The sequence below is a fragment of the Monocercomonoides exilis genome (genome assembly GCF_001643675.1).
Source record: "Monocercomonoides exilis strain PA203 chromosome Unknown scaffold12-1864167, whole genome shotgun sequence".
Classification (NCBI taxonomy): Eukaryota; Preaxostyla; order Oxymonadida; family Polymastigidae; genus Monocercomonoides; species Monocercomonoides exilis.
The window spans coordinates 574,711-598,450 of record NW_027150557.1 but is presented as its reverse complement, the minus strand read 5'-3'; the positions used below and the strand labels follow the sequence as shown (position 1 = coordinate 598,450).

The window sequence follows — 23,740 nt, the reverse complement described above, 5'->3', positions numbered from 1 at the left end:
AACTTGTTATGTTTGATTTAACACTTGCTTCATTTGATTTTGTTAATTCATTTTTTCGGAATTAGTTTTTCGAATGTAACCATAATAAAATTCATGATTTGAAGTGTTTTATGTTGCTTTCATTTCTTTCTATTCTTTTTCTTTCAATTAATATAATTGCGTGGAATCAAAGAGAATTAGTGAATAGAATTAATTCGCGAAACGATATTCATTGGATTGCAGGAATAAACGAGAGAACACAAAATTTAACTGAAGAAGAATTTGCCCAACTAGGAGGAGCATTTTCATGTAGTGATGATAATTCTAACAACAAAAAAGAAATCTCTAATCCAGTTCGCTCAAATATAAAATATGAAGATCTACCTGAATCTTTTGATCCGCGCATAAAGTATCCTGAATGCTCGACGATTGGCAGAATTTATGAACAAGGAAAATGCGGATGCTGTTGGGCATTTTGCACTGGAGAAGCAGCTCAAGATCGTTTCTGCATGCAAACTCATGGATTGGTTCAACTTCATCTTTCTTTTGAATATATAACAGCATGTGAGAAAAAATCACTTGGCTGCAAAGGGTATTTCACTTTTTAGATATGACTCGCAACAATACATTTTTGTTTTCATGATAATGATTTTTTAGTGGCTACACATCCGAAGCTCTTGAATTAATGAAACGGGAAGGAATTGTATCTGAAGATTGCATGAGATATCAAGCAGGAACATGTGTTGAAGATGTCTGTCCAAATCCAAAATGTCAAAGACAATGTTCAAACCCAAATATAAGTTACAATGTTTGCCTATCCCTTATGGTCATTTGTAATAACTTTTGAGAATTGATAAATTAATAATTACAAACTTTTTGTCTCAACAACAAAAATTGAATATCTTCCTCAGGAAAGCAAGGTGCATCTTTCGTCTGCGTATCGTGTTTTTCCTTTAAGTGACTTCAAAAGTGACACCTTAGGAGGAATGGAAGCAAGTATTATGGCTGAACTTCTTGAATTTGGACCAGTCACCGGAATAATGAATCATTACGAGGATTTTTCTGTTTATAAAGGAGGAGTTTACCATCACGTTGAAGGGAAGTTGCTCGGAAAGCATTCAATGAAGATCATTGGATGGGGCGTTTGGACCGAAGACGACGATAAAGAGCTACTGAAGAAATATGAAATGAAAGATTCAAGCATCAAAAACAAAAGAGTTGAAACAAATGTTTTCAGTCAGGATCAAAAAGTGAATAAAGTTCGAAACCAAAATGGTACAAAATACTGGATTGTTGTGAATAGTTGGGGAACCAAGTGGGGGATGAATGGAGTTGCACTGATCCGCAGAGGAGAGAAAGCGAAGGCATATGGAGAATGCGATTTGGAAAAGGAAATATGGACCGGCCATCCATTGATCGATGAAAGGACAAGGGCTATGATGAAATTGGAAGCCGAAGGAAAAGGGCAGGAAAGAGAACGCGACCGAAGAAAGAAACTACAATTTGATTTTTCTTGAACGAGATATGGTGCACATTAAACAACTTTCGACAGATCCAAAATAAATTTGGAAAAAAAGATCGATTAAAAAGCGAATGAGGGAAATTTTTGTGAGTTTTGAAAGCTTGCCAAATTTACCCACTGAAGAGAAGGAACATTCTTAAATTTATATTACGAATCAAACAAGATATTATTACAGAGCATATAACTGCCTTGGGAAATCACATAATAATTCCATGAATAAAAAGATGAATGTGAATGAGATCCACTTTTTTGAATGCTTATGCTTATTTTAGTGTTTTTATTGTAAATATGAATAAACTTGAAAATTTCTAAATTATTGATTTTTTAACCACTCCATTTAAGGGAAGGAAGGAAGAAAGAAAGAAAGAAAGAATCAGAAAAAACAAATATTCTGAAAAGAATGCTGAAGACGAAGAAGAAATAGAAGAGATAAACAAACTGCAATTTCTGTAAAAAATAAGCACTCTCTTTTTTTCAAAAGAGTCTGCGTTGAGCTTCATTTCTGCAGCATAATCACTTTGCAAATTGAGTGTTGATTCCACGTATGCACCATAAAAATTATATCAGTGCCCAACCAAAAATTATTATATGTAGTACTTTCTATTCCTTTGCTCAAAAGAAAGAAACGAGAATAAACACCCAAAGCATGGGGATTGGCTTGAAAACGTCGAAATAAAATGCAGATGAAACACAAGTTGAGAAGAACCGAAATGTTGAATGAATGAATAAAATGTTATCATCCAAAAGGGAATCAAAGTACTTTCATCAATAGAGACAGGAACTGAAGCATCACAGTCTAAAAATGAATAAAATGAAACAATTTTCTCATTTGCTTTTGCTCGAAAACATACTGAAAAACAGAAATTCTTCGCAGTTCAAATCCATCTGGCGCTGTACGAGAAACAAGAAAAACATAAAAATAAAACCAAAAGCTTTTTTTTTTGGGTTTCCTTTTTTCATTGAATTCCATCCTTTTGTCTTCATTCAATAAAACATCAGTTGAATTTATTTTCATCTCTTGCCCCAAATAAAAATTATAAAATGCATGACGCTTGTATAATTTCTCCTATCTGCTTATTGTTATGTGGTGATTAGCTCCATTCTCATCGTATTGCTCCACAAAGCGAAGATTTGCCATTTTGACAATAAGTTGGATTCCTGAACTCTGGAAAGGCTACAGATAGAAATATCTTCACAATCAATTGAATAATTAAAAATACAAACATCCTGATATTTTCATCTAATAATAAAATTGTTGTGTTTCCTTGTCCATCGAAATGGCAATAATTTTCATTCATCATTCCTTCTTCGGCGACGCATTTCCAGTGATTCATTCCATCAAACGAAATAATATTTCTTGTTCTACAAAAAAAATATTCACTCACATATCTCTCATTTTGCCAAGTGATATAATTGTACAAATAATTTTTTTTTGATCATTGAATATTTTTCAAAATAAGAAAAATTAATGTTATGAGAAATAAAATTTTTAACATCTCATTTTTTTAAACATTCACAAAATTATCAGAAATATTAAACGACAATAGATCACCAAAATATTTATTGTTTAGAAAATCAAATGTTTCACATAAGCTTGTGATGATATCTTCTAATCCTTCATCTTCCATCATTTCGAACAATTTCCTTTTGGCTTCCTTTCTTTTCGCTTTATCAGTTTCATAATCCTTATTTTCTATCAATCTCCTTGAAATTGCCATAAAGATTATCAAAATTTCATATTCCATTTTGTCTTCCATTGTGGGTTGCTTTATCTCTTCCAGAACAACATCAACAGCTCCACCTTTTAACAAATCATCAACTTTTAAAGTTCCAAATATCGTCATGATCTTCAACACATCAATGCAATCATCACAAATTTCTCTGCAATAATCCTTCCCTGCCCGAAACACCTGAACAATGCTGTTGATAAGTTCGACATGTTCTTTGCTCCACAGTTGGCACACGCCAAAATATAACTTCAGTACTTCCAGCCATCCCATCAAAGCAAGCAAATCTTTTGAGTCAATTCTTCTCAATTGCTCTTCCTCTTCATTAATTTTCTTCCAATCTATTCTTTTTGCCAGTTCGTCCAATTCCCTTGCTGCCTTTCTCTCAAAATGCAGATCATTCACAATCAAGCTTTCCAAACTTTTATCTTCCCCAAATCCGAATATCATAAATTTCCAAGCACAATAATATGCAAGACAAGTGAGATTGCCACATTTCTGATGATACTTAATGATTTCTTTAATTTCATTCATATTGAGAAGTTCAAGCTCCTCTTTCTTATTAAAAAGAAAGACATAAAAAATTAAGCAAAAAATCAAAAAATCAGCAAAAAACAAATCAAACTCCCCAATGTTCAATGCAGTTCAAAGTCATCAAAGCTGTTTCAACTTCTTTTTGCGTTTCCTTGCTTTCGTCTTTCTTCAAGGCAGCTTTTAAAAGACAAGGAATGCAAATACGAAGAAATCCCGAAGAAAACCTGTCGTTCAGCAAAATATAGCATTCACAAAGATTAGTAAGAAGCTTTTCATTCTTTCCTTCTTTCACTTTCTTTTCTTCTTTAACAATCATGTTCTCAAATTTTTTGCTCAACGAAGACATTTTAAAGTCATCAATCCACAGACTTTTCAGTGCTTTGCAATATCCGATGCTCTTCAACAAATAAAAAGCATTTCCCATTGTAATTTTCTTTTCTTCATTCATTTTGTTAATTTTGTTGTACAATTCTGTTGTGAAAACATAATTGAATTCTTCTTCATCCATCTCGTTCATCAGTATATTCATTGCTTTGATTTTCTGTTTCTGTTCAATTTCTGCGCAATGCTCCAGCTCATCAAACAACTCTGAAAAAGAATGAAAAAGAAATGAAATAAAGAAGATTTCCATGCAACAATGAGTGCAAACCTGAATACTTTTTTGCAATATCTGTCGTCTGCATTTTTAAAATCATTGCATTCAAAAAAACAACACAATTTTTATCATTCACATAGAATCCGCATTTCATTGGATATAAGAATAAGATGAGAAATAAAAACTCAAAATAGTTATAAAAATATGTGTGTTCAAGCCATTCTATCTTGTAACAACATTTTCTATTTGTTCAAACGAAGAAAAAGAACGTTTTTTCTTAATGTTTGTAGTAATGGATTTAATGATCTTCAAATTTCTTTGAACTGGAATTTTCATGCACCGATTGAGAATTCCGTGAATGAATATTATCTATAGAACTAGAAATATTATTTCCTGTGGATGCAACAAGAAATGAGGCAATGCATCGATTTTGAAATTCTGACCTTTGATTTTTGTTAATTGGATGACAGACGAAATACAACAATTTTATTATTGGATGAAAACATCGGGATGATTGTATTTTTAATTGTTTTATTGATTGTGAAGATATTTCCATCTGTATCCTTTCCAAAGTGCAGGAATATGAGTTTTTGTTGAAATGGCAAATCTCGACTTTGGAGAGCAGTACGATGAGAATGAAGCTGATTATTGTGTGAAAATTAGCTAATAGGATAATATGCACAATTGTCAGGTTTTTCATAATTTTTATTTGGTGCAAGAGATGAAAACAAATTCAGATGATGTTTTATTGAATGAATGCAAAAAGAAGGAATTTTATGAAAAAGTTGTATCAATCAAAATTTTGAAGCATTTCGGAACATAAGGATGGAGAGCAGTTTTTTGTGCTTTTCGGAAAGGAAAGTTGTTGACCATTCAGAGGGAATAAATTTATTAATTGAAAGAGGCTTGAAAGCAATTCAATGCAATGACATTGAAACTTGGAGTTTTTCGCTATTTTTACCACACGTTTATCGTGCTTTGCTCAAAGAACGAGAGACGAGGAAAAAAACACTAAAATTTTGCGAATAGAATCAACATATTTGGAACTCTGCATTTAGCGAAGGTTGATAGCATTGAGGAGAGATTGAAATAGATGGAAAAGATGGAAATGACGATAATAAAGGAGCTGGAGAAGAAGAAGAAAATGAAAGAAGAGGATGAGAGGAAGAGAAGGAAGAAATGAAGACAATCCTTTAGACTTTCTTCGCATTTATTTTTCTTTTGAACTTTTTCTTCATAATTAACATTCTAAACGGAAGCAAATTGTTTTTTGAATAATCATCATTTTTTCAATATATGCTTCAAAAAACATAAATTTTAAATTGAAAATAAATTTAATATTGATGTTTCATCTCATCAATGGGATTTTAGATTTGATCTTTGTTTGCGTTTGATTTTTATCGAATAAATATGTTTTCAAAATTCGAATCAGGAAATAAAAGAAGAAGATTTTGTTTTTGATTATATACGAAAGTGGATAATTTGCAATGATACTAATTGTACATCAACTCATTTTGCAGAAATCCTCTATTTCAATACAATTTTTTGAATTTTTAATCAATTTATTAAATGTCATTTTGCGTGTAATATATCAAGTTGAAAAGAATTTTTAAGGAAAATTTAAAATATTGTCATATTCACATAGAAAATTTAATATTTTTGAAAGACAAAAATTATTTGTTTATTTTTATCACTAATATTTTGTTATGCATTTGATCAAGTCAACAAATAACATTACAAAGGAAATTAGATATATTTTTTGAATATATTGTCAAGTTTAAACCTTTATTTTCATTAACCGAATGGATGCTGGTGGTGGCTTTGATGTATTCATTTTTTAATTTTGCATTCTTTATTTTTTTATGTTTTCTTTTGTTAAAGGGGCCACATATGAAGGGTGATAAGCCTGTCTGTGAAATTTAAATCGATAATTCATTTTTATAACCTCACATCCTTTTTTATTTGCAAATTTATTGAATTAGAGCGATCTTGTGTCAGACATAATTCGATTTCTATTGTTCAAGCAGGGTCAAAACAAAGTAATGACGCAAATGGAACTTTCAAAAATTATATCTCAGCATCCAAATGTTTGAAGGAAAAATTGCATTTTCGAATTTTTTTATTATTTTTTTTCAGGCAAAAAAGTTAAAACGAGAGAATCTTCTCAAAGAAATTAACTATCATCTTGAAGATATGTTTGGACTACGAGTTGTCGAAATTTCTTTTAAGAGTTCGGAAAAAGAACGAAAACGTACCTTAGGTTTGCTTTTCATCCCTTCAATTTGCAATAATTTTTCCTGAAAGGTTCTGATAATGTTCAGATATTGACGCAAATTACACCAGAAACGGAAAGTCAAGCGTTTCCGTCACCTTCTCAAACCCCTTCTCATTTTTCGCAGTCGTCTTCATTGGGACCGTCTCCTTCTCAAGAATTCACTATTGCAGGATCACAAGGAATTGATGGGTACTGCTTGGTCAATGCTCTTGATGAAGCTGATCTTTTAAGATTGCCACCTCCAAAAGACGAAAAGTTACAAGCATTGCTGTTTATTGTTCTATCGCTAGTTATGCTTTCTGGGGGTTCTATTTCTCAAGAAGAGCTTCTGTTCTTCATTCAATTCACTGGGCTAAAACAGAATGACGAAGTTTATAACAAGCAATCTGTAATACAAACCGTCACAAATTTTGTGCAAGAAAAGTGTGAACTCATTGCTCAGGCTCATTTTTATTTAATTTTCATTCTTCTGGAATTGTATTTTCTTTCTTTCTTTCTTTTTCTTTTCTTTTCTTTTCTTTTCTTTTCTTTTCTTTTCTTTTCTTTTCTTTTCTTTTCTTTTCTTTTCTTTTTTCTTTTTTCTTTTTTCTTTTTTCTTTTTTTTTTTCTTTTTTTTTTTCTTTTTTCTTTTTTTTTTTCTTTTTTTTTTTTCTTTTTTCTTTTTCTTTTCTTTTCTTTTCTTTTCTTTTCTTTTCTTTTTTTTTTTTTTTTGCTTCACATATAATTTTTCAAATTATGCTATAAATTGCAAAACATCACAAAAAAGATATCTTACTCGTCGCAAAATAACAGCAGCAGAAATGACGCAGTCAGCAGCATCAACTGCAGAGGCGACAGAAGGGGCGCTGATCCAGTACAGCTGGGGTAAGCGTGCGTTTGTGGAAATAAACCCAGAAGATTTGATGAAGTTCATTTCTTGCGAAATCATGGGGGAGACAGATATTCCTGAAGCTGCAAGACATCTTGTTGAAACATTCAGATATATCCATTAAATAAATACACATTTCAGCATTTCGATTATTTCAGCCATTTCATGCTGTTTGTATTTTGCTCATTTTGAATCACTTCAGCTATTTTATTTTTGAAAAACTTAAAGATTTCTCAATGAATTGTTGAAGACAACAAAATAAAATATTTTTCTTTTTCTTGTTTTTTTTTTTGAAAAAAAAACAAGATAAGTCAACGAGATGAACAAGACAACAAAAGGCATGTTTAATAGAAAACGTTTTGCTTTTTGCAGTCTTTTCAACTTAAAAAATATCCAACGAAACGCAAAGTAAATTCCCAAATAGATAAGAATCATTAAATCTTTAACTCAAAATTTTCGACAAATCCATTTAAAAATCTGAGAGGATATCGCAAAAATACACAAAAATACAAGAAAATCAAGGTATTTGTGGATAAAAAAACAAACAGAAGCCTTTAAAGTCATTATTAACAACATAATAAAAAAAACACATACAAAAACAAAATAAATAAGTTCCAATAGATAATTAACTAACATTTCAATAATTTCATCAAAAAACTCAATGGCTCAATGATCTGTTTGAAGAAAGGGCAACCTTTCATTGCTTTCCAGGCGCAGAATACAGCAACGACGAGGCAGGTGAATGAGATGGCTGTTCAGTCAATGACGAAAGAGGAGGAAGTGACGAGCTCAAAAGATTTGGAGGGTGAAGAGCATTGTTGTTCTGTGATGTGGAGTCTGATGCTGAAGTAGTAGAAGAAGAAATAGAGGAAGAAGAAGAGGAAGAGGAAGAAGAAGAAGAAGAAGAATCAACTTTAGAAGCCAAGCGAAGTGGAGGTAATGCAGAAGGATGTGTGCTGCTAGCTTTTTTATTGTCTGCATTTGATGCCAATTGAATTGGAGCAGCGTTAGCAGAAGAAGAAACAGAAGAAGAAGATGAGGATAATGTTGAAGTTGAGGATGACTGTGGAGATGGAGATGAAGATGTTACAGTTGACATTTGTGCAGATGATGATGATGATGATGCAGAAGGAGATGAAGAAGACGAAGAAGAAGTCGTAGAAGACAATGACGAAGACAACGACTGATTCCTCATTTGCACCGTGCGCTTAGCAAAAGATGCGAAAACGGAGCGATCCTGCGCCTCGACAGGGACAAGCGACGAAATGTACTGGATAGTTGCTGCGTCTGTCTTCGCAGTGCTATCTTTGTTTCCCTTCGCCCGCTCTTCCGAGTAGTTGTCGTCATCGTCTGTCAGAAGAGAACGAGAGGCTAGCTGAATGTGGTCGGGTTCTTTGAGCTTTCGCTTGGACTGTGTGCTTGCAATAGGAGAAGAGGAAGAGGAAGAAGAGGAAGATGATGAGGAGGAGGAAGAAGATGATGATGATGAATTAGATGCAGAAGAATTAGCAGAGGAAGCATCGTTTTTAACTGAATGTGATGCTCCCGTTGTTTTTCCATTGTGAAGTGAATGATTTGCAGACGACGAAGATGCCAGCTGAACAGGCGACAAATTAACGTCTGAAGGAGCCTGGTGCTTGGTTGGAGGAGAAGGCAATGAAGACTGAGGAATCTGCTCCAAAACAGGGTTTGATGAAGAAGCTGCTGCTGCTGATGAAGACGAAGATGCTGCTGAAGTCAAACCTCCAGTTGCACCTTGTGCTTTTGCATTCACTGCTCCTTCCTCATTCTTCTCTACCTCCGCTTTCACTGAAGTGTTCTTGTTCGAACCACGCAGCAACATCGAAGACTGCTTCTTCCCTGCTGTTGGAACCGACGCCTCAACCCACTCAGAAAACTCTCCATCGTTTCCAGGCATTTTCTGTATTGTATTCGCATCTTCCTCTTCTTCAATTGGGCTGGGCGGTTTCTCCTTCAGCCGCCTCTTCCTCTTCTCTGAGTCCATCTTCTTCCGGATCGCATCCACAGTCAGCTGCTCGTTCTCTCGCCAGTCTGGATATCGCTTTGCCGGCAGCTGCTGCGAGCGAGAGAGAGGAGAAGAAGAGGAGGAGGAAGAAGAAGAAGCTTCTGAAGCATCTATTGACTGTGATTGCTGTTTGGAGTGTCTGAGTGAGGAAGACAAACGAGAAGAGAGAGGAGGTGAAGGCAGCTGGGCTGAAAGTGTGGAGAGAGGAAGAGGCGCTAAGGTTGTGTTGGGCTGTGGGGCAAATGAACTGGAAGGGCCATAGGCAGATGTGGTGACAACAGGAGAAGAAGATGACGTGGATGAAGATGAAGAAGAAGATGATGACAATGAGGACGATACAGAAGAAGAAGAGAGAGAAGAAGAAGAAGAAGGAGTAAATGAAGTCGATGCAAGCATTCCATGTGAAGGAGATGGTGAGTGGTGGAATCGAGGCGTCTGCAGAAGTGCATTGGCTCGCTGAAGCTCTCCATCAGAAGACAAAAACAAAGGAGAAGCAGAAGAGGAGGAGGAAGAAGAGAAAGAAGAAGAGAAAGAAGAAGCAGCGCTTTTTGAAATGAGAGCAAAAGAAGGCGAAGACAATGAAATGGAAGGCAAAGTGTGTGGAATGAAGTGTGCGTGGTCGTGTTCATACGATGGAATATCTGCATGTCTCTCTCTTTCTGTGCTTCCTGCCACTTCAGACGAGCAGCTCCGGGACGTCTTCGCCCCACCGCCATCTTTCCCTTTTCTCTCGTCGTTTGCTCCTTCCCCTTGCTTTTCACTGTCTCTGTCTCTGTCTCTGTCTGTGATTTTGCCATTGTGCTTGACGATTTTGAGATGCACCGAAGGAGGGAGCACAAAACACGCTGATGAAGACAGCTGGCTCAGTGGCAGTGGAGGCAGAGGAGGAAGAGGTGGCAGTGGAAGAGAAGGAGGAGGATGAGATTGTGGCGAGCTTCCACGTGCAGAAGACGCAGAGAAGGAGGCAGAAGTGGGCAAGGTTTCATCGTAGCTCAGCGAAGACGAAGGGAGAGCGTGGCTGGCGGAGTGGCGGAAGGAGAACTGTGGCTCTGTGGAACGGCGTTGGAAGGGGGATGAGGCAGAAGCAGAAGAAGAAGCAGAAGCAGAAGAAGAAGAAGAAAGAGAAGAAGAAGCATAAGGAGAAGAAGCTGACATGTATCTCAATTCTGAGGGAGAAGAAAGGGCAGAAAGGGAAGAGGCAGCAAGAGGAGCACGAGAAGAGGCGAATGTGGGTGATATGAAAGGCGATCTGTTTGCTGGCTGATGAGCAGGCTGAAGGGGCAGGAGATAATGTGAGCGAGCACGTGTTGGTGTGGAGGTGGGGGACACATCTGAGGCAGAAGGAGTGGAAGATGCATCAGAAAAGGAGGAAGAGGAGGAAGAGGAAGAGGAAGAATATGAAGAAGAAGAGGAAGAGGAAGAAGAACAAGATGATCCCTGTATTGGGAATCCAAACACGAGCGATTTCGTTGTCCTCATCATCATCTCGAAGTTCCTCTTTCGGTCTGCCTCGATCTTCTCCTTCAGCCTCCTCAGCTCTTCCGCTGCTCGGTCCTTCAGCTGCGCCATCCGCTCACAAAAAGCCACGTTCACAAACACAAACTTCTTCCGCTTCCGCTGCTTCTTCTCTTCATTCCTCTGAAGCTTCTGGCTTTTCTTCTCTTTCTCGTCGGCTTCGGTGAGAAATTCGCCTCGTTTGCTTTTTCCCGCTTTTCTTTCATCTTCTTCGGTGTAGTGGTCGCCCCATCCGCCGTATCTGTCGTAGGTTTCATCGTCGTTACTATTATCTTCTTCTTCGTCGTCTGAGGAAGATGGTGAAGAAGAAGAAGAAGAAGATAATGATGATGATGAAGAGGAGGAAGAAGAAGAAGAAGATGATGATGATGAAGAAGAAAACGAGACAAATGGATCTTTTGATGCGTCGTATGTGCCGTTGCGAAGAGCTGTCACTTTGTCCTGTAGCAGTTTAATTCATTTATCACAAATGATTGCATCATATTGTAACAAATTAATATGCAACATATATGCAAAAGAATGCATTAAAAACAACAAGAAAAGAAAGAAAAAAGAAATAAAAGAAAATCATTCAAAAAATCTTATCTAAACAGTGCTATTTGAATCCAACCTTGAAGTACTTCGACTTCAGCCTCTTGTGCATGAGGTTCCAGTTATGCACCGCTCTTTCGTGTTTCATCCTGTCTTCTTCGCGTATGGCCCCTTTCATCTTCTCAAACCGCTCCAACACAATCGCATCGTCTTCGTCTTCTTCGTTTCCGTTGTTTCCGTTGCGTCCTGCGGAATTCTTCAGAATCCTCATCAGCTTCGCCCTTCTCCCTTGCTCTTTCAGCAGACTGGGGTCTTCTTCGCCCATCAGAAGCTGATTGTTCTCCTGTGACAGCTCCTCCATTTGCTTCCTCATCTGCATCACTTCTGCTTCTGCCTCTTTTCTCTTCTTTTTCTCTTCCTCGTATTCATTGCTCTGCCTCTCTTCCTCTTTCAGATGCCGCACATTCTCCATCTGCACACGCAGCTCTGTCTTCAGCAGCCTCAGCTCTTCTTCCAGCTCTTCTTCTCTCTTCTTCTTCTTTTTATTATTCTTATTCTTATCCTTCTTGTTGCTTTCATCGTTTTCCTCGTCTTCTTTATTGCCTTTGTCCTTCTTCTTCTCATCACTTCCTTCCTCAACTTCCTCATCTGACTCAGACGAAGAGTCATTTCCTTCTTTCGCCTTCTTTTTGCTTCTAATCTGAGCCAACTGGCTTTCCAGCTCTGCAATCCGCTTTTGAAGACGTCTCACTTCTTCCTCTTTCTCTTCCAATCGACTCTTCCACACAATCACTTCTGCCTTTGTCGCTTCGCTCTGTTCAACACGATTGGCGCTCTCTCCGTTTGTCTCTCTGTAAAAAATTATCAGAAAATATTAAGATATTTTTTAAATATAAGTTTGTGGGTTTAACAATAAAACGAAATTTTACAAAAAAAATGTGAATGAGGAATAAATAAACATATAAATGACGCATACTCTCTCAATGCAATAAGCTGCTCTCTCATCGAATCAATTTCAATTTCTTTCATCTTCATCATTTTTTTGACTCGCTCGACTTGTGTGTCTCTATCCTTTTCCAGTTGCTAAAATACACAAACATTATTATTCAACAAACATTCAGAGATAAAAAAATGATAAAGAATTTTGTATTAATAAAACTTCTCAAACAATCATTCGATTTTCCATTTCATCCTTATTTTTTGCATATTGTTCATTTATTGCTTTTATGCGTTCTTCAACTTTTTGCTTCAGTAATTCTATGCTCTCTTCTTTTTTGGTTTCTTCACCTAACAAGTCATCCAACCATTCACGAGGATTGAATATATTAAATTCATCAGCCCTATATGACGTTCCAATTCTTTCTCGTTGATAAAGCTGCTCGCGTAGGACGAGAAGTTCTTTATAGAACAGCGCTCTTTGATCATTCAATAAATTTTCTCTTTTCTTTAAAAGAGATTTCAGTTGAGTGTTTTCATCTTCCAATTTTCTATTCCTCAGTTCGTATTCATTCAATTTCAAAAGCATTTCTTCAACGTCATAATCCTCCTATTAAAAAAACCAAATTTTAATCAAAAAATGATATTTTTATTATGAGGTAACAAAACTGTAATATGCTGTTTGGAATATTCAATGGATGGCCTTAGATAATCAATTGATCCAAGGATGGCTTGAACAAATTCGACAAAAAGGGCATCGCTCTTTTGAGAAATAAGTTTAATCTAACTCATTATGTTTTAAAAATTTTTGCATTCATAAGAAAATTTTTTTCCAGCATTACCAAATCAATATTTTTAATTAATAAAACAATTTTGCATCCAAACATTTTTATTGTGATTTGACTCATTTATTTCTTGAATCAAAGCATTTTCTGAAAAAAGACTTGCAAGCTTTTGCCTTGTTGCCAATGCATTTGCTTGCACTCTCTTGACTAACGTGTCGGTTACATCATGATAAATTGTAAAGCCAAAGCTTCCTGTTTGCGTTGGCTCTTCCATAAAATCTGATAAACAGTTTTTTGAAGAAAAGAAAAGATGATGGGTACATTTTCAAAAAGAACAAGTTGGGAGAAGATATTTTTAACATAGTAAAACATTAATTAAAAAAGAAATAACGCAAGTATTGAAATGAAAATTTGAAGTTAAAGCTCTGTCTTGATTTGTTCATTACGCTGAACTTTTGGTTCTTTTTTTGTAGCGTGTGTTGCATTTCTTGTCAGATTTGACAACGAATCTTCAAGTTGTAGCAGTTTTTCATGATATTGATTCCATTCCTGCAAATTTTTCGGGGGAAAAAATATTTAAAAATTAAAGGATGACTTTAAAGACCGATTCAATAAAAATTATCACAAACTGGAATATTTTTCTTTGCATAGTCAATTTTGTGTTCCTTTGTTCTTGGGTTATTGCACAAATCAATCGTCTTCGCCTTTTTCCTCGTGGCGTCCGAGCACCACGACCCGCACCACAGCCACTCCTGCGGGAGAGTGAAGATGGGCACACTTGACTGTGCAGTGTTAGGCAGGTCCTGGTCTAAATTAGCCAGAGAATTCTTATCTTTTGCATGGCCCTCGTAGATGTGGCGTAATGTATCGCCTGCACCCATCTCACGGAAGCGGTTCAAGTCAACTACATAAAGAGCGGAAATGTAGTATGGCTTGCCTTGGAGTTCCTCTTTCCAGTAGCCAGTCTGATATGATTATTGTTTATTTGGAATATTTCAAGTTAATAAAAAAAAATGTGATATTTGATGAAACAAAAAAGATTAATAAGATAAACAAGAAAAGAAAAGAAAAGAAGAAATAATCATAAAAAAATAAAAAATGCATTTCCAAAAAAAAAAAAAAAGATACAATAACACTCTTCTCACACCTCCCAAAATCGATACGGCTTCATCTCCGGTCTGTCATTGCAGAACGGTGTGTATCCATATGGTGCGCCCTGCAGATCCATCTTCATCAGCTCGTCCATATCCGTCTTGCAAATCTGGTCAGCATCCACAAATATGACCCTTTCCAAGTCAACCGGGAACAGCAAGTCCAGGAACAGGATCTTGTATGCCCACACACTCCGCATCTTCGTCCGCGCATTCGTCACAACGCCGTCTGGCCACGCATAATCCACCAGCTGATAGGAAAACTTCATTCTCTTGCTCATCACGGGAAGCTCGGCACGGAACGAAGGCGATATCACACTCTCCAGAAACCAGAACTTCACTGGCTTTTTCGTGTTGTTCAGCACAGACATCATCATAATCTTCGCCAGCCGCTCATACAAATGCCCTGAGCATATCGTGAAGATGTGAATCGTGTCTGGCTTGTTCTCTGTGGAAGGCACGCCTGTGAGTGACAATGTACCACTATTCTTCCCTTTCCCTTTCTCCTTCATCCTCCCTGCATTCCTCTCCATCTTCTGCCTCGCTCTCTCTTGCTCCGACCGCGCCACGCTGAACAAGTTTACATCTCTGTACAGCATGTTGATGCGCCCCATCACTCGACTCCCTTCCCAGCTGTTCACCACCAGCCACCCGCCGTTTTTGCTTCTGTGCAGCACTGCCTCACCCAGCACAGGCGACACAGAAGACTCCAAAAGAGAGCCATCGCGTGACAGAGAAAGCAGACGCTGTTCAGAAAGTGCAGCGACTGAGATGTAGTTGTCTAAGTGAGGGGAGACAGATAAGAGATGGATGCCTGGTGATGCTACGGGCAATTGGAAGTAACCCTTCGCATCGAGAACAACTGTTGTAGAGAAAGACGGCACAAGCTTTGACCCCTCAGGTGCTGGCGATGCTTCAGTGGGTGCGTGCAAAGAGTGAATGGCGAGGGGCATTCCAGAGGCCGGGGAGTTAAGGATGTCGTGGAAGTGGCCCTTCACCAGGAAGTTGCTGATTCTGTAGACTGCTGTCACGTTCCTCTCCTTCCCTCCTCCAAGCGCATCCAAGTCTTCAAACTGGATGTTGTCTAAGTCATCCTTCGCTTCCTTCTGCTGCACCTCCCAGCCGCTAGGTGGGTGGTGGTTGAGTGTCCACACAAACGAAGGAGAAAGCTGCGGAAACACGACTTTGGGTCCTTGAATGAGCTGTCCCCCTTGAGTGTATCTGGGCGTGTCAAAGAGAGCGAAGCGGTAGAGAGAGCGAAGAGGGAGCGAGTGGTGTGTGAGTGTCGGGCACAGCACCACTTTCCCTTCGATCCAGTCGCCCAGCTGCGACCGCAAAAAGAGAAGGAGATGGCCCACATGGCGCTGCGTCTCAACAAGTGGGTTGATCGCTACCATCATGTTGAGATACTTCGTGTTCTGCTCTTCGTCTTCGGAATCTTCATTGTCATCATCATCATCATCATTGCCTTCTTTGTCTTTGTTAGCTGCTTTGCTTGTTGCTGATGCATCTTTCTCGTCTTTCCTCTTCCCCCACTCTTCATACTTCTTCTTCCTCAGCAAGTTCTTCTCTTTTTGTTCTTCTGCTCCTTCCATCAGATTGAATGTGTTGTCCAAGCGGTTGCATTCTGTGAACACTTCTCTATCAACCGTTGCCGCACGTGGGTATCTGAAGCAGTGCAACCCTTGCACAAGCTGCAGGATAGCCAGAAACGACGATCCGTCCTCTTCTTCCACTCTTTCCTCTGCATCTCTCTCATTAACTCCTTCACCATTCATTGTCTTCTCATTCTCACTCTCGTCCCCTGAAGTCAACCACGAGAGCGATATCTCCTCGTCTGTCAGCTCCTCCTCTTTGCAGTTGAACAGCCCTCTCCACAGCGGCATCCACCTCCTCGCCACCTCCCATCCTTCCAAGTCTTTCATCTGGCTCTTCGTCATAACACTGTCCACAACAGGCACAGAACGCTCGGCATTGTAGAAATGATTGATCTTCACTGACGTCTCCTTCTGAAGAGCTGTGAATGAGAGAAGGTTGTACTGAAGAGATGCAGTTTGTGCCTTTGTGATCGGTCGGACAAGCCCGTTGGTGATGAGGAAAGTGCATGGAATGACAGGCTTTCCTTCACTTGCAGAAGAAGAAGAAGAAGAAGATAATGATGAAGATGATGATTGTCCTTTCTCTGATCCCAAGAAGTTGACTGATGCATCGACAATTCCTTCTTCTCTTCCTGAAGCCAGCGGTGACGTTGGAGACGAGTGCAGTTGAAGTTCCAATGGAGTCAGAGGAACGTTCAAGCTAAGCTTTCTTATGACTTCGTTGTGCTCTTCCAGAATCGCTTTGACTTTGCTGCTGACAGCCGTCTGCTGTGCCAAATTGTGGATGCGTGCCAGGAGCGTTGCATTCCACTTGAACAGGTCTTCGATCATCATGTTGGACGTCTTTTTCGTCGTCTCCTTCACCATCTTCGCTTCCTCCGCTGCCCATTTTGCTATCTGCGCCACAAGCACGTCTTCTGTGAGGAGATGTTCATTCGTCTGATCTTTCTCCCTTTTGCTGCTTGGAGATGCTGTTTGGTTCACAGACTGCCCTGCTGGTGGCTCCAGCTTCATTGTGTAGTACAGTCGGATCAAAAAGGAGGTGTATGACTGTGTCACACGCGGGTGCACAATGCCAATCGTCGACAGAAACACAGACGGAAACGACAAGGGCTTCACTGTCCCTTTCGTCGCAAACAAAAGCGCCGCCCGCGAAATTCCCCCGCTCATTGCAGAAATGATGGAACTAGCTGCCTCCATCTGCGGCTTCTGTGTGTAATCCACTGCCACAAAATGTGTCAGTGGTGAGCTCGTCTGCAGCAGGCGGGAGGCGATGCTGTTCTCTGACATCCCCGCCAGCCTCTTGCTTTTCCCCGCGCCTTTGCTCGCTTGTGTTGGGCGTGACGCCGGCTGCACGAACTGCGCAGTGGCCGACGCGCGGCGCATCATCTTCGCAAACAGAGTGGGCGACACAAAATGCGCATTGGCGGCGGGAGTGCCACTCGACTGCGCATAAAAATCAGTCGCAGAGACCGACGTCGCGAGGATGTCCTTGTCGGCGCTGCTGGAGCGTGTGCCGGCACCTCCCAGTGGCTCGTGAGCATTCAGAATCTGCGGCGTCCACTTCGTCTCTGTCACAAACGTGAACCCTTCCATGTGCCGCATCTTCGTCATCTTGTCCACCCACGCTGGACTCTTCTCCTCAAACCGCTTCACTGCCCGTTCTCTCTCAAACCCGTCGGCAGCTGTCTGGTACACCCTCCGCTTCTTCTCCAGCTCTGTCGCGTTTGGCTTCATCTTCATCTCCACAGTGATTCCCAGCTCCTTCTCTGCCTGCCTGATCCTCTCTGCATCCAGCTCCTTGCGCCCTGTCAGCGACAGTCTCCCAATCGCTCCAATCTCCCTCGCCTTCTCCACCCACCTTTCTCTTCGTGTGATGTTCCACAGGATCTCCACCGGTGCGTTGCTCCGCTGGAAGCCAGGGATGTTTAGATACAAGTCTTCTCTCTTCTTCTTCTTCGGGATGCTGAGCTCGCCTTGCATGACGAGCTGCCTCATCAGCCTCAGCTCCTGTGGGTAGTATGCCCTCACTGTCTGCTCAATGTTGTCCACAGGGCAGATGATCCCATTGAATGACAAGCACGGCACAGGCACAAGCGTCTCCTCCAGCACCATCTTGATCTCCTTCATATCCTCCTCGATCTGCTTGTCTTTGCCTTCTGTCACGTTCTTCCAGTCTTCGAGTGTCATCCACGCATTCTGCACTCCCTTCTTGTGCTGAGACATAACAACCATTTGGCGCACATTGTTGATCGACAGCTGCTGCTTCCTCTTCTCGAGCCCTCGTACCATCCGCGCTGCATTCATTGCCCCGCCTCTTCTCATCTCTGCCAGCCACCACCGCGCCAGCTGAGCCGAAGAAGACTGCTGAGCAGCTGTAGGTGACAGCAAGGGAGATACAACAGGCACCACACCAAAGCGGATGGCATAGCCCTGGTCGAGCAGCTCAAGCATGTTCACAATCGTCTGCTGCGACTCCGGGCGCGCTAGATCCAAAAATGCCGTCACCACAACCAGATTGCGGCGCACGCTGGGTACATACTGCTGGTTTAAGTCGATTTCAGCCAGAAGAGTTATGTCACCAGACCATTCATTGTACTTCTTGTCTGTCTCGATGTTGTTCAGAAAGTACTTCTCGCTTGGTGGGCGCGCAATGACACGGATGGTTTCTGTGACGAAGGAGGACTTTTCAGTGCGGATGCGGTCGTATCCACGTGTGTGCAAGTTCGGGGTGAAGACAGGAATCTGAGCAATCTTGCGGATGGCGGTGTTGTGCATCCCGATCTGCTGCAGCGCCACAGCGTGCTTTAGCTCGTCTGTCACAGCAGACAGCAGCGACCACACAGACATTTTCCCAGTGAGTGCCCGCCCGTTGACGAGGAGCAGTGCATCGTCGCCTTGGAAGTACGGCTGAACGGACATCAGATGCGAACGCAGCTCCATCGACATCGGCATTTTCGCGATGGATGGCCCAACCACAGGGAAGTTGTCGCTCAAGTCAACAAGTGCTCCAAGTGGATCTGGTTGTGTTTTGATGTGAAGTGTAGTCTTCGTCCCAATGTCCTTCACACGTGCAATCGGAAGAAATCCCGCAAACGACTCGTGAATCAGCCCACGGAACAAGCGATCCAATCTGCTTCGCCCTTCAATCACAACTTCCTCTTCTTCGTCTGCTTTCGCCCAGCTTGTCGCGTTTTTCTCACTGCGTGGGGTTTCCGCAAAGGCAGCTAAATGTCTGTGTCTCTGTGCCATTTTCTTGATGTTAATGCCTAAAACAGGTGTGTCATATACATCATCAGGAAGGTCATATTCTGGAGGCAGGATGTCAAAACGCCCATCTTTTGCATTCTGACTTATCCCTTCTTCGTCTCCATCATCTTCTTCTGCGTCATTTCCATGTTTTCCTTTGTCACCAAATTTGTATTCAGAATCTCTCAATGCCAGCTCAATTCCATATCCACACACAGTCATATTTTCTGTTTTCTCTTTCTTTAACATTGTTTGTGGTTCTTTTTCATAATTTCTGAAATGTCTCACGGTAAAGATGAAAGATGGGAAATGCTCGCGATTTTCGCCACTTGGCCCTTTTCGAAGTGTTTCTTCTTGAGTGCTTTTCAGCATTTTGATCCAATCTTGCATTCCTTCATCGTTAACTGATCCATATAAAATCACAATGGGCAAATTCGTATTTCTACTTATTGTCGATGGAAATATGTGATCAGAATTCAAGAGGGTGGGAGATTCAACTGGCTGAATTGGACTGGATCCATAAAGTCTGGCATAGTCCAATTTCTGCCTTTTAGAAAACGTCAGTTTCGTTTTCAAATCTTCAGGTGACGTGAATATAACACTTCTGTTATTGTGCAAATAATTCTCTCCATTAGGTCTACCAGGTTTAGCCTGATTATCTTGATAAGGTTGGACAAGAACCGCAAAAATTGGTGGAGGAGTTGAATATTTTGAAAGTTGAGCCGAACTTGCATACATATGCCAATCGTTCATCGCCATTTGATGTTGAGATTCAATAAATGGAGCAAATGTATGAACATGCAGTGTTGCTCGAAGTGAAGCAGCAAGAGCAGAAGAATCGGTTGCTTCCTTTGTAAAATCGTATATAATTTTCATTAGTTCTTCTTCGTTCTTCTTTCCAAGTCCTTGTTCAAATGCATAGTCCAAAAATCCCCAATAATAATCTGAATCAAGTTGTGCAAAGAACTCGCACGATTCTGCCAAGAGCGAAACTGGCTGAAACGGGGCTTGTGTTGATACTATCACGGACCGATCAGTTGGCTTCGCAAAAGCAAGGAACAATAAATAAAACACAATGAAACACATTTGGAAACAAAAGCGCACTATGGGGACTGGATCTTCAATAAAAAGTTTTCATATTTGTTTGTGAAATAAATAACAAAATACTATAATCCGTTAATTTTTCATAGTATTTATGAAAAATTGAAAACTCATTGAGAATCTTTTCTATTATTTTCTCAAAAAATAAAGAATCTTTTTGAAAGATTTTGAAGGCAATAAATAAAAGTTCATTCTTAACAACAAAACAGCTTTCTACGAAAAAATTTTCATTTTTCTAGTTTGATATTCGTTCACATCTTTTTTATTATTCTCTTCTTCCTTGAAAAAGAACGATATCAAAATAATCATCGTTCAATCTTTTGAATAAAATCATTTAAAAAAAATTTCGAGGGGAAAATGCATTATTTCACAATAAAATAGATAAGGAAAAAAAAAGTTGGTTAAGTCTGAAGAAAAATACAGTTTTATTTCTGCAGTTCATAAAAATTTTCCCAAATTTTTCTTTTTGCAAAATCTATTTGGATCAGAATTATTCACTTTATGAATTTTGTTCCTAACAAATTTTTCTGATTTTTTTTTTCAATTTTTAATTTTTTTTTTTGCATTTGTTTGCATTGTAATGGTTGACTTTTTATGATATTATTGCAGAAAAAGCTTGCAACAATCATTGCTTTCTTCATAAATGCAAAAATTATACGCCAAAGACATGAGAAACACCGACAAAGAGTATCCAATCGTTTGATATATGATACAATCAAACAGCATAATGGTAAATTGAATCTGGATTACGCTCTTCGATACACAGCCATTTTGAGCGAAAAAAGGAAATTATAATGACAACTTTGACTATTTCAACATCACTGCCAGCATTAGAAAAATTGGCAATCCACATTCTTCAATTGTCTTCCAAAAATATTGTTGTTTTCCTCTGCTTCTAGGTTAACTCATGGAATACTGGATATTGTGCCTTAATTTGAAAAATGCATAAGATTCATCAAATTGTTATTGTTTTTCAGAAAAAGATAAAACTGACATGGTTTGATAAAATTATTGAAATTGAACGATAGACCAAACAAAAAAAAAGAAAAGAAAAGAAAAGTGGAGATACAAAAATGAATGCCAATAAGGCTTATTTGGATATTTGGCGGAGCATAAAGTTCTCCGCTACATTTTTGATCAATAACTTTAAATTTTCATTGAAATGAAATTGTCAAATTTTCTTGTTGCAACGACTAAAATCAGATGCTATTTTTTTCTGCTGATTCAAATTAAAAAACGAGAAGATTCTCAATTCGAAAAGACTAACATTCATGTGGAATCATCAGTGATCATCCACTTTGGTGGCTTATTCACGCATTTCTTTTTCCAAAATGTTGCCATTGTCCTTCCAAAATTGTCTCTTATTGTAATGTCATGACGCATCCACTCAGGCGGCTCTGTTTTTGTATGAAAAATCCAAAGTATTGCCATTGTTTCTCCTCTCTTATTAGCAATCGTAATATCATGTCTCATCCATTCAGGTGGCTCTGTCTTAACTTTTTCGATCCATATCATAGCCATTGTCCAACCGTCCTTATCAGCAAGTGAAGAATCATGCCTCATCCATTCAGGTGGCTCTGTTTGAACAAACTGAATCCACAACATGGCCATCGTTCCTCCATCCTTTTGAGAAAGTGTTATGTCATGCCTCATCCACTCTGGTGGCTCTGTTCCAACCCACATAATCCACAGCATTGCCATTGTTGATCCAAAATTGTTGCAAAGTGTTATTTCATGTCTCATCCATTCCGGTGGTTCTATTTTGACATTTTCGATGCATGTCATTGCCATAGTATTTCCAGCTTTATCGGCAAATGTGAGGTCGTGTCTCATCCATTGTGGAGGATCAGATTCAATAAATCTTATCCAGTACATGGACATTGTCAATCCAAAATTGTCACGTTGAGCAATGTCATGTCTCATCCACTCAGGTGGCTCTGTTTTCACGTGTATTATCCATGTCATGGCCATTGTGCATCCATTTTTATTGCAAAGTGTGGCATCATGACGCATCCATTCGGGAGGTTCTGTTTTAACTTGCTTTATCCAGTGTATGGCCATCGTTAGTCCGCTATTATCACGCAGTGAAATGTTGTGTCTCATCCACTCAGGTGGCTCCGTCTTTGTATGAAAAATCCAAAGTATTGCCATTGTTTCTCCTCTCTTATTAGCAACCGTAATATTGTGTCGCATCCATTCCGATGGCTCTGTCTTAACTTCTTCGATCCATGCCATGGCCATTGTCCATCCTTTGTTATCAGCAAGAGTAATTTCATGTCTCATCCATTCTGGCGGATCTGCCTTAACTTTTTCGATCCACAATATGGCCATAGTGTTTCCGTATTTATCGCAAAATGTGATGTCGTGTCTCATCCATTCTGGTGGGTCTGTTTGAACAAACTGAATCCAATACATCGCCATTGTCCATCCACGATTATCAACAAGAGTAATTCCGTGTCTCATCCACTTGGGTGGTTCTGTTTTCACATGTGTAATCCAAATCATAGACATTGTTATTCCTTTATCGTTGTCAAGCTTATTATTATGCCGCATCCATTCTGGCGGTTCAGTCTTAACAGTAATAATCCAATGCATTGCCATCGTCCACCCTCCCTTGTTGGCAAGTTCGTTGTCATGCCGCATCCATTCTGGAGGTTCTGTCTGCACAAATTGAATCCAATACATGGCCATAGTATAACCATTGTTATTGCGTTGAGAAGTATCATGTATCATCCACTTTGGTGGTTCTGTTTTTTTCTCCATGATCCAGCGCATTGCTTTCGTCCTTCCCCATTTATCCCTCTTTGTTAATTCTGTTTTCCTTTTTGATGAACTTACTTTTTTCCCACTATAATGGATCATGACTTTTGTGTTGTTTCCTTTAATGATTTAATAATAATTAAATTAAAGGGGTTTGCTTCAATTTTTATAAAATTATTTCTGATCATCCCATCATTATAATCATTCTCTCCCAAAACAAAAAGATAATATGTATTTCATTGTTATTTTTCGAAAATTTATGTTGATAACCAAAAGAAGAATTCAAGAAAAATCAAATTGCACTGCATTCCTTCCATCATGGTTTGAAGTTATTATATGATTGAAAAAAAAGTCGTTTTTTTATTTTTTTGAACTTAACTTTGAAAGACAAATGGGATGATATCTATTTGCTTCAAATATTTTGTTCCATTCAATTTTTTCTTCTATATATAAATATGTATTCTATATAATTATGGACTAATGATAACTTAACGTAGTCGCTGAGAATATGTTTTTTGTCTATATTTTTATTTATGTTGTATATTAAATAATAAATAAATAACAAATAGGTTCGAAAATAAAAGAAAC

The 23,740-nt window shown here is 39.0% G+C and overlaps 6 protein-coding genes across 6 annotated transcripts; 2 read left to right on the top strand and 4 right to left on the bottom strand.

The window, feature by feature from the left end:
• Nucleotides 1-110: 110 nt before the first annotated feature.
• On the top strand, nucleotides 111-1,814 carry MONOS_614p1 (putative cathepsin B; the record flags this gene model as incomplete). The annotated part of the gene is made up of 3 exons (XM_067876356.1): nucleotides 111-571; nucleotides 637-787; nucleotides 891-1,814. 3 exons carry the CDS (start codon nucleotides 111-113, stop codon nucleotides 1,494-1,496), a joined length of 1,218 nt encoding a protein of 405 aa, XP_067731153.1. The 3' UTR covers nucleotides 1,497-1,814.
• A 1,192-nt stretch (nucleotides 1,815-3,006) lies between these two features.
• On the bottom strand, nucleotides 3,007-4,445 carry MONOS_615 (uncharacterized protein; the record flags this gene model as incomplete). The annotated part of the gene is made up of 3 exons (XM_067876358.1): nucleotides 3,007-3,786; nucleotides 3,854-4,350; nucleotides 4,412-4,445. The coding sequence occupies 3 exons, from the start codon at nucleotides 4,443-4,445 to the stop codon at nucleotides 3,007-3,009; spliced, it is 1,311 nt and encodes a 436-aa protein (XP_067731152.1).
• A 1,963-nt stretch (nucleotides 4,446-6,408) lies between these two features.
• MONOS_616 (putative MAGE family) lies at nucleotides 6,409-7,624 on the top strand (the record flags this gene model as incomplete). Its single annotated transcript, XM_067876369.1, has 4 exons — nucleotides 6,409-6,444; nucleotides 6,494-6,617; nucleotides 6,701-7,055; nucleotides 7,399-7,624. 4 exons carry the CDS (start codon nucleotides 6,409-6,411, stop codon nucleotides 7,622-7,624), a joined length of 741 nt encoding a protein of 246 aa, XP_067731151.1.
• Nucleotides 7,625-7,686: 62 nt separating this feature from the next.
• On the bottom strand, nucleotides 7,687-13,567 carry MONOS_617 (uncharacterized protein; the record flags this gene model as incomplete). The annotated part of the gene is made up of 6 exons (XM_067876380.1): nucleotides 7,687-11,482; nucleotides 11,652-12,423; nucleotides 12,549-12,655; nucleotides 12,741-13,118; nucleotides 13,178-13,291; nucleotides 13,394-13,567. 6 exons carry the CDS (start codon nucleotides 13,565-13,567, stop codon nucleotides 8,198-8,200), a joined length of 4,830 nt encoding a protein of 1,609 aa, XP_067731150.1. The 3' UTR covers nucleotides 7,687-8,197.
• Nucleotides 13,568-13,628: 61 nt separating this feature from the next.
• Nucleotides 13,629-20,396, bottom strand: MONOS_618 (putative UDP-glucose:glycoprotein glucosyltransferase). Its single transcript, XM_067876391.1, has 3 exons — nucleotides 14,441-20,396; nucleotides 13,923-14,258; nucleotides 13,629-13,842 (listed from the first exon to the last, which is right to left on the bottom strand). Exons 1-3 carry the CDS (start codon nucleotides 20,375-20,377, stop codon nucleotides 13,711-13,713), a joined length of 6,405 nt encoding a protein of 2,134 aa, XP_067731149.1. The 5' UTR covers nucleotides 20,378-20,396; the 3' UTR covers nucleotides 13,629-13,710.
• Nucleotides 20,397-21,343: 947 nt separating this feature from the next.
• MONOS_619 (uncharacterized protein) lies at nucleotides 21,344-23,254 on the bottom strand (the record flags this gene model as incomplete). Its single annotated transcript, XM_067876402.1, has 1 exon — nucleotides 21,344-23,254. The coding sequence occupies one exon, from the start codon at nucleotides 23,252-23,254 to the stop codon at nucleotides 21,662-21,664; it is 1,593 nt and encodes a 530-aa protein (XP_067731148.1). The 3' UTR covers nucleotides 21,344-21,661.
• Between the last annotated feature and the right edge of the window lie 486 nt (nucleotides 23,255-23,740).